The sequence below is a fragment of the Leptinotarsa decemlineata genome, unplaced genomic scaffold (genome assembly GCF_025532065.1).
Source record: "Leptinotarsa decemlineata unplaced genomic scaffold, Ldec_3_MD MMD2_tig00002159_RagTag_RagTag, whole genome shotgun sequence".
Taxonomy (NCBI): Eukaryota; Metazoa; Arthropoda; class Insecta; order Coleoptera; family Chrysomelidae; genus Leptinotarsa; species Leptinotarsa decemlineata.
In genome coordinates, this window is record NW_027412574.1 from 1,970,296 (window position 1) to 1,979,776 (window position 9,481).

Genomic DNA, 9,481 nt, shown 5'->3' on the forward strand with positions numbered 1-9,481 from the left:
TTTTTGCAATTGTATATCTAAAGAAATTAATTTCTCAATGATAAATATGAGGAAACTGAAAACTCGACCATGGAGGACACGAACACCAAATTTGGAAGTTTGTACTAGTATGTCACGTTCATTTGAAGGTTTTGGAGAAGTTTTATACATTGGTTAATGTGAGAGGTGAAAGGTCACAGCCTGAATGTTAGACACTGAATAGGTAAAAATGAGATGGGACAAAAGATGAAAGTTTGAGTTCTTCTGAAACTTTGTATGACATCGTAAATAACTCATATAGCAAGAAGTTAATAAATTGACTGGCTAAACAAGAAATGATTCTTTGTGTTCAAAAAGTATTAAAAAATCAACTTTTTTCTCATCAGAAACTGCTATACACGGAAAAGAAATCAAGAAATATCATACTGCCTCCTAGAATACAGAATAATGGCTCATCAACCGACATATTCCAGAGTTGTAAAGTACTCCTTGAAGTAATGAATGATTTTATCATTTATGTACATTATAAGCTGCAAGAATAATTTTATGAGAAATATTAGAGAACAGCGTGCTTACATTTTTCAGTTTTTCTAGTAGACAACTCAGCTTTTAAATTAGAATTGATTTACACAAAATTAATTGATCTACATTCTACAATTTTTATTAGGTCCTTGTTGATGGAATTCAGTTGATGAATTTGCTTGATCTCGTTAAGAATGATTGTTTGATAGGTTTGGGATGACTAGTCAGTATAAAATGTTTCTTGATCTCGTTAAGAATGATTGTTTAAAGGGTTTGTGATGACCAGTCGGTATAAAATGTACTATAGTAGTGGCACTCATCACACTAATAAGTTCAAAGAATCCATAATGGTTAGTTGAGAATTTCAACAGATTTATAAAGTTAGTTCTTTTAAAACAATTAATTGTTATTACCTTTCAGTTGAGAACACTTTATTCAAGATACAAACAGTTTATTTTTCTAACTATAAATAAATATAATCACAATACAGTCTTTAAAAGGACAGTCTTCAATTTTTCAAACCAAGGTTTTGTGAAGTTCTTCTTCGCCAGTGCATATTACTCGACTGACCTAAATCATCACCCCGACTATTATTTAGGACATTATTATTATTATTAACTATTACACTTGTCACTGCTACAGGTTTGAGCTCATCATAACTATAAGTTTTAGACTCATCATTTTTTTCTTTCATATTTTCCCTGAAATTACTTGTATACTGAATGGGCACTTTGAACTTGATATTTTTAATCATAGCATGTTTCTTATTTTGGAATGACGTTTCATAATGCAGTGGTCGGGTTGAATTTGGATCTAGGATTTTTTGACAGATTTCTTGGGAAGTTGGCTCCGTTTTACAGATGATGCTCCTTTGTGAGATGGAACTACTAGAGGTCTTAGTGAGTATTTTATGGTATATGTCTACCGATTCTGCAATGTCATAGGTACTCTGGCACTGATTATTTGATACATGGTTGAAATCTCTGTAAAATAAATAAAGTTATATATATATGTATATATATATATATATATATATATATATATATATATATATATACATATATATATGCCCATAAAAAATCATTGAAGTCTAAAGCAGAAATGAGTCAAACATGAATCACCAATAATTAACTGGATTTACCAATCAATTAAGGAGAGAAGGAGGGAGGATTTAAATTTCAGAATGAAAATTGTTTTCTGATATTCCACTCACTACGGATTCATACACTGGTCTAAAGCTGTAAGTTGCAAGATTCAAGTTGTTAGATAACATGTTGACCAACATTTGTTACGAAAAACATTGGTTCATGAATATTCCCATTAAAAATCAATGAACTCAGTTCTCACACCCGAAGACTCAAGACTGTTTCTGATACTATTAAATTGCCCCCAACTGTTGAGCAACTAATAGTTTTTCGAATTTTTCAAGTTTCATTTTTTCAAACATGGTAGTCATTTAATAAAAAATGTCAAAATTTTTTTCTAATTCCATAACAATACATACCTGCTAATATTGTAGTTGCTCTTGAAAGCTGGCGTTTTAGACGCAAGTTTGATGGGTCCGTTGATGACGCTTGTCTCTTCGCCAGCCCTGCAATCAGATTTAACAAAGGGAGGAGGAGTAACTGTCTGCCCCTCGGCTTTACTAGAAGTAAATGCCGGCGAAGCAGTCGTTATAACTTTTATGGCATTCGGATTGTCTATAGGTGTTTTTTTTGTGATAGTTGAGGTACAGGCATTTTCTGAAGGAAGTATTACGACATTCTTAATGACTTCGCCCTTCTTACCTGGATGAGTATTCTTCATGTGACGACGTAAGTTATCCTGACGACGGAAGCTAATTGAACATATACTGCACATAAAGGGTTTGGTATCTATATAACAAAAAAAATAGTTACTGAAAGTTTCAACACTAATTCTTTCCCTATACAAATAGTTGGTGAATTCAGCTTTGATGAAATTATATCAATGTAAGAATTACTAGTGAATATTCTAAAGAAAAAAAAAACAAAAACAAACGAGTTGTTACATCAAACATTATGGATCTATTTTCAGATCCGCCTTCTTAATGAAGCCTTGAAAAATTATGAAATATGAACACTTCCTGAAAAACACAATATTTTCTTTTCAATATTTTTCAATAATTTATATCTTTCAATAATGTATGTACAAATTATCCAGTAAAGACATTAAAAGTGTCATTTCCAATAGAATATTATTTTATTGTATTGCTGTAAATAATTTGTTGTATTCAAGTGACTACATTTTTCGAAATTGTTCAATACTATGAAGTAGAGTGTTTCATTCAACAATTTTAATATGATAATAATAAAGATTTATACGAATAAAGATGATATTATGACACTATCCAAAAACAACAATGAGATTTCTGTATCCTGATTACAACTCTATTCCCAAACATTAGAATCTCAAAACTTTGATGCTGTGTAGTTTAATTTGTCAATAATCATTCCCTTCTAATTCTTGATATCAGTAAAGAACCAAGTAATTATTATTCACTGAACTGTGAAGTGAATACTACTAGATGTTGAAAGTTTTTCGTAGACTTTTATTACTTAGTTGAATGTATCAAAGAAAAACACGACCCATTACTACCTCTTCAAGTTTTTATAAAATCACAAATACACTCCCGACCCAAACTGATAGACCAACCACTACTACTGAAAGGTTTAGCTTAAAAGTTGTTTGAAAAAAGGGAGTACCGTATGAATTGCCAACCTTGAAATTACATGAAAAATTACTGCCTCTCAAATTTCAATTATTTCACTTGGTTCGGATAAAGCATGAAGTAATCTATATGTAACAATATGAAAAACTATTGTTACATATAGAGACAGTAATTTTCCATATAATTTCGAAGTTGATAATTCGTACGGCACTCCCCTACTTCAACATTTCATAATTTTTCACATATTTACTCCTTGAAGAGGCATAAGCCTATAATAGGGCTTCACAAACAAGCACACCACAAACTTTGTAATAAAAACTGATGAATAAACCTTATTCATTCACAATATTTGCAATTAGTTCTCCTGTTACATATGATCCTGGTGCCGTGTCATCCATATTTGATCACACAATCCTCTCATTGGAGGTTGTTCGAATTCATTGAATATCTTAGTTCATCTTTAAATATTATTTATTACTGAGTAATATTTTCAAGTGTGTATTCCATTCAGACCATTAGTTTCTCTTTTTTTTTTAGGGTACAGTACATTCAAAGTTCTGAATAACTTCAATACTCACAACTTTTCAAAATAAATCAATTAAATTCCAAACCAAATCGCAAATATATTATAGTTGACCAAATTAATCAATCAAAATACATTGACGAAAAACTTACCATTATGGACATATCTATGTCTTTGAAGATCCTTGTTGTTGACAAATGTTTTGAAACAAATCTCACATTTATGTGGTCTGGTTCTAATATGAGATCTACGGTGTACAGTAAGAGCCCATTTCAATTTGAAGCGTTTGCCACATTGATCACACATATGAGCTTTCTCCTCTGAATGATGAAAAATAAGTATGTCAAATTGTAAGTATGGAATGTAAATATAGAAAAGAAAATAAAAAATCAACTTACTTGAATGAACTGTCATATGCTTGGCCAAATTTGATTGGTTACTGAATTTTGAACTGCAAAATTTGCACCCAAATGGTTTATCTCCTTTATGGATTATAGAATGTATCTTCAGTGATTCTTTGCTACGATATGCATTACCACATACTGAACAAATGTGGCTTTTAACTACAGAATGCACAGAAGAATGACGTGTTAGCTTACTCTGAACACTAAAAGACTTTTTACACACCGAACATGAAAATGGCTTACTGGATTTGTGTTTGTAAGAATGAACATCCAGTTGTGCACGTAGAATAAACTCCTTATTGCAGACCTCACATTTAAATGGTTTTGAACCTATAAATGAAAAAATTTGATTAAACAAAAGACCTGGTCTGGTTTTTTCAATTCTAATAAATTCCATGATCAAACAAAGAAAGTCAATGAGAAATTCTAATATGAAAAAATATTAAGAATCATTGAATAATTCAACACAAATTGTAACCTGATGTTGTGAATATGATGCATTTCGATGTTCAGGATGTTTCTGAAAATGTCTCTGAAAATGTTAAATGATAAAAAAACTTGATATTCAGAACTTCTAAAATATTGACAATCATTTGAATTGTCGTAAGTGCCAATTAACTGTTTCCTTACAAGCAGCTCTCAGAGATCCTTCTGCAATTTAACAAAATGTGAAGGTCAAATCTTCAACATGGGATCATAAGCATGACAAGAATAATACACATTCATAAATATAAGAATTTCCAAGTTACCTACATTTGTGTATTCCAAGATAACTATTTTTAAATTAATGGTCAAACATTTCAGGTAATTTCATAACTAGTCTTTTATTTGAAAAAATTCTTCTCAAACCTTGGAAAGGTGTATTTCAGATCAGGGCATCCACATAGTCGGTGATACTGTTGCCACAGCAATGAAAGACAAAGGAAAAAACCTCTCAATGCCAAATTCTGAGCTCAATTCTAGGGTAATTTTATAATTTATATTATTGGTCCACTTACTCATGAAATAAATAGGATAGTAACTGTGAATATTTCAACATACGGTCAGATGTATTGCCTAATTATATTGTAGGACCGATATTTTTGAAACAAAATTTAAACGGATCTCTTCATCTGAAATGATTGATGAAATAGTTCAGGCAATACCAAATGGGCTTTCAACTAATCTTATATTTCAGTAAAATGAGGCGTCTCCTCATTATTACAGGCTGGTTTTAGAGTGACTGAATGACAATTATTCAAACTATTAGACAGGCAGACAAGGTCCCTTAAAATTGAGTAAACATGAACTGGAGTAAGTTTTGAATGAACTTTTCATTGAGATAATATTTATTTTGTTTTTATTAATGTATGGCATTGCCTATTTTTACAAAATAATTAACAAATTCACATATATGTACTATAACTATAAGCTATATGTAAAATGAATCTCATAGATGGCGTCTTCGTAAAGTGTGATATCATCACCCTTATTTACTCAGGTTTGTTCTTCAAAGACAGTTGAGTCTAGCAAGGCATTTGTGAAAGGTTTACAAAAGCGCCACACGTTGCTTGACGAAGATTTTGTATAATGAAATACGCTTCGTTGTTTTGTAAAACTTTCATAGTGAAAATCAAAGTAGTTTGTATTAGTGAGTTTCAACATGGATTTTCATCAAGTATCGACCAGTTACATTGAATTTTTCTTTTTTGCGGATGCTTAAAAGCAATATATACATGCTAATTTCCCAGAAACAGCTTATCCACTTCCGACAATAAATCAGAATTGGATAGAGAATTGAAAGATCTATCAAACAAGGCATCAGAAGCCCCCACATCTGTTTGCGAAAAGTTGACAGCACCCTCTCAATGACAAGTGATGCCAAACCATTGTTTCTTTTATTAACAAGAACTAAAAATGATGCTACTTTATATAAATTTGTTCGAGCTTGACATCTTATCCTGTGAAAGGTTAAGAAGGGGGGGGACTTTTTACATTGGCACATGTAGTATTAATAATGTACTGACATGAGTCCCAGACACTTTGCTGTTTGGGTAGGATCTTTCCTGTACTGATGAGAGGTAATACATCGAAAATTGCGGTCTACAGGTGATCCACTTGAATAATTTCAGCATGGTCCTGCTGCTGGATGAACGAAAAACATCTGCGAGACTAGCCTCTGTGAGGAATCTTGTATAAATGTCTGTCGAATATAATTCAATATCCAGCGTAGTGTTGGCGCCGGGGAAGTACTTGTTTTTCGACAGACGTTTACCACACCCTACTATGTAGATAGTTGGGAAAGATGGATATTTCAAAATTTATGTAAAAATATTTATTTCCTTATACGTTTGTATCTCTCCTCGATAGTTTTCACTTTTGATTTCTATCGATGGATAGGTTGACTTGCATGGTTTGTAAAATTCCTTATCTGACATCGTTTCATTATTATTTTGTTTTTGGGTAAAATAAAATCATATTTATTTATGATACTTTCCTAGAGATCCAAAACCTTGTTACCTGCACTCATGACAATTTTGCGCAGCCATTTCGCCATTTCTGAAATCTAAAATAAGTTCCAAACTCAATTTTATCATATTCAATCTTTCAATTTTTAACTTCGAGTGGACTAGTGGATTTAAAGAAGAGGGATTAGAAAGGCTGCCTGGCCACCTGGCTGCCACCTTCAACACCCTTGATGGACTTTTGATCAAACATCAAACAGTGCTGTTTCCATCCATCAACATCTCATCAGCAGTGCTAGGCTGAACTAATCAACTGTCCTGAAAGGGATGAGCCTGAAAGAAATGGTGATGACATGTCTCCCTGCAAATACTCCATCTATGGGTTCGACAGAAGACTTAGTCCATACAGCCAAAATATGTCTATTTCAACCACATTAAAAGCAATGTTTCGGTTTGCAAAAATCTATTTAGTCACGTTCATTATTGGAATCTGAAATTTTTAAACTAGTAATGAGCTTAAAACATTCAAACGCAAATGGTCATGATGAGATATCAAACAATTCATTGAAAAAAATGTTCTTATGTACTCTGCAGTCTTATAACGTACAACATGAACTTGGCTACTGAAACTGGAATTTGTCCGGATAGTCTTAAACTGGCAAAGGTAACATCAATTTATAAAAAATGGATAGAGACCTCTATGAAAAATACCGAAGAATCAGCTTGCTTTCAAGTATTTCCAAGCTTTTTGAGCAGAATATAAAAAAGCAAATTTTTTTTTCACTGCACAGAATCATCACTTTATGAATTTAATGAGCATTTAATGGACATACATGTAGAAATGCATTCTATATTTATGAATTATGTATATACATAAATTAAAACAAGCCTAATACACCTTCCCAGCAACATCATTATCCAACTCGTTTTAGAGATAAACTAATGCCCAATATTCAAAGAATAACTCCAAAAAATGTCGTTATCTTAGACCTAACATGTTTATAAGCTAGATGATACAATTCATATTCAAATTATTAGTGATATTTTTTAACAATATCATCTTATAACTGTTTCAACCCCTAGATGATTATCATGACATTGTACCTACATACAGAAATATCGTAAATCAAAATTTTTACGCTTCAACAAGGAATAAAAATTATTATCATTACCAGAACTGATGAAAGAAAATATATGACCATATAAAAAAAATTGTCGGAATTCAATGAATGAAACGCAGCATTGAAAATTGGTCATACCATATCATAGCATGAAGTTACATAAAAAGTTAATTTGCCATAGTTTCATATTATTTGAAATAGGGACGGTAGAGCCAAATGGAGACGGAAGAGGCAATAAACAAAACCTGAATTTTTTATTTGCGATCTGAAAAAATATTTTAATTTTTCCCGTAAATAGGCAACTTTTATCAATGGTAACAGCTTTCAGGTGTTTCCATTTCTGAGTTAGTAATAGTGCAAAGTTACATTTCCATCAGTCTGATGAAAATGTTACTTTGATTTCCGCATGAGGACAAAATAGTACAAAGAGTAACAAGATCAAAAATATATGAAACTAAAAAAATATATAGAAATTTGGATGACTTATTGAAAAGTATGACTGCTCAGAATACCTGATATCTGAAATGTGATGAAAATTTACATTCAAACCTCACTTCCAAAATATTTACCTCCCACACAATAGGAATGATATTTGATATGAGTCTTTGTGATAAAACTCTTGTCACATATATCACAATGGTAAGACAAAGGATCTGATGTAATCGTTATATGTTCAGGAACATTAATCAAATTATAAGGCCTCTTTTTATCTTTTTCAGGATTCTCTATTTGTGTTGGCAAACTATTCTTGTTTTGTGCAGAAGTTTCCAAGACGTTTTCTATGCAATCATATAATTTACGTGGTACAGTATTGAGACCATTCTGATTAGCATTTGAATATGCATTTCCATTAAGCTGTATAACTGCAGTGTGATTATTCACAAGAACTTCCTCCTGATTTTTTCCATTTAAATCAACGCCAATTTCTTCAGTTTGATCGGAGGGTTTACTGTCTCCATTTGAAAGTTTATCTTTCACACACAGTTTACACTGAACTTCATCTTCCAACAAACAAACTCTACATTTCTTGTGGCCACAGGAATCTTTAACTATCCTATTAGAAGGACCAGTTGCTGTTTCATTACACTGTGAACAGATATTTGACTGCATATTTTGTTTAATAATTTATGGAGTATCTGGTGAAATATCTCACATTTCAGTTGTAAAAGACGAAATATTAAATATTGTTTGATATTTGTATTATAAATACTATTCCTAATTGAGAAAAAAAATCTATTGATGAGAGTACTAGTGTATTCTACAAATAGTAACTTTCAACATGATCATTTACACGATCTAAGATCTAAGTGTAAACATCAAACAGTAAACAGGTGACATCTCTTTCTCCATCTCTCTCTATTCCTATATGGCCATTGCTTCCTTCTCAGGCGCATTCCACCACATGGAACAGAAGCTTCGTTCGGGGACGCAAGTCTTCTTGCGTTATGCAACCCTGCGTTCGTTTTTTGTTCTTTTATTATTCATTTATGTGTCCCCATTATTGCTTTAATTCTTTTGTGTACTGAGGGGTTAATCACAAATAGCACAAAACATTGGTGTGAGTTATTAAAATTAGTTAGGTTGTATCGAGGATGAGCAACGAAGGTATCCCCCCACCCCCTTTTAACTTTTCATTTGACAGTGATTGATTGAATGAGAGAACTCTGTGAATCCTCATCACCATCAATCCATTTTTAAGTGCTTGCCTGAAAGCCCTGTAATGAACAATGTATTTTCTTCTATCATTCAGGTATGGTATTAATTTGGGTATTTTTGAATTGGAACTGGGTGGAATGATA

At 32.0% G+C, this 9,481-nt stretch overlaps 1 protein-coding gene across 1 annotated transcript; it reads right to left on the reverse strand.

The window, feature by feature from the left end:
* Nucleotides 1-915: 915 nt before the first annotated feature.
* Nucleotides 916-9,228, reverse strand: LOC111510101 (uncharacterized). Its single transcript, XM_074177039.1, has 5 exons — nucleotides 8,252-9,228; nucleotides 4,112-4,447; nucleotides 3,866-4,033; nucleotides 2,006-2,375; nucleotides 916-1,484 (listed from the first exon to the last, which is right to left on the reverse strand). The coding sequence occupies exons 1-5, from the start codon at nucleotides 8,790-8,792 to the stop codon at nucleotides 1,010-1,012; spliced, it is 1,890 nt and encodes a 629-aa protein (XP_074033140.1). The 5' UTR covers nucleotides 8,793-9,228; the 3' UTR covers nucleotides 916-1,009.
* Between the last annotated feature and the right edge of the window lie 253 nt (nucleotides 9,229-9,481).

Bases quoted from the DNA above. Each gene is read 5' to 3' on its own strand.
- LOC111510101 (XM_074177039.1), bottom strand. From the start codon at position 8,792: ATGCAGTCAAATATCTGTTCACAGTGTAATGAAACAGCAACTGGTCCT. The intron at 2,376-3,865 runs GTAAGTTTTTCG...TTTGTTATATAG, and splicing joins ACATAGATATGTCCATAATG to ATACCAAACCCTTTATGTGC. The intron at 1,485-2,005 runs GTATGTATTGTT...TTTATTTTACAG, and splicing joins AGCAACTACAATATTAGCAG to AGATTTCAACCATGTATCAA.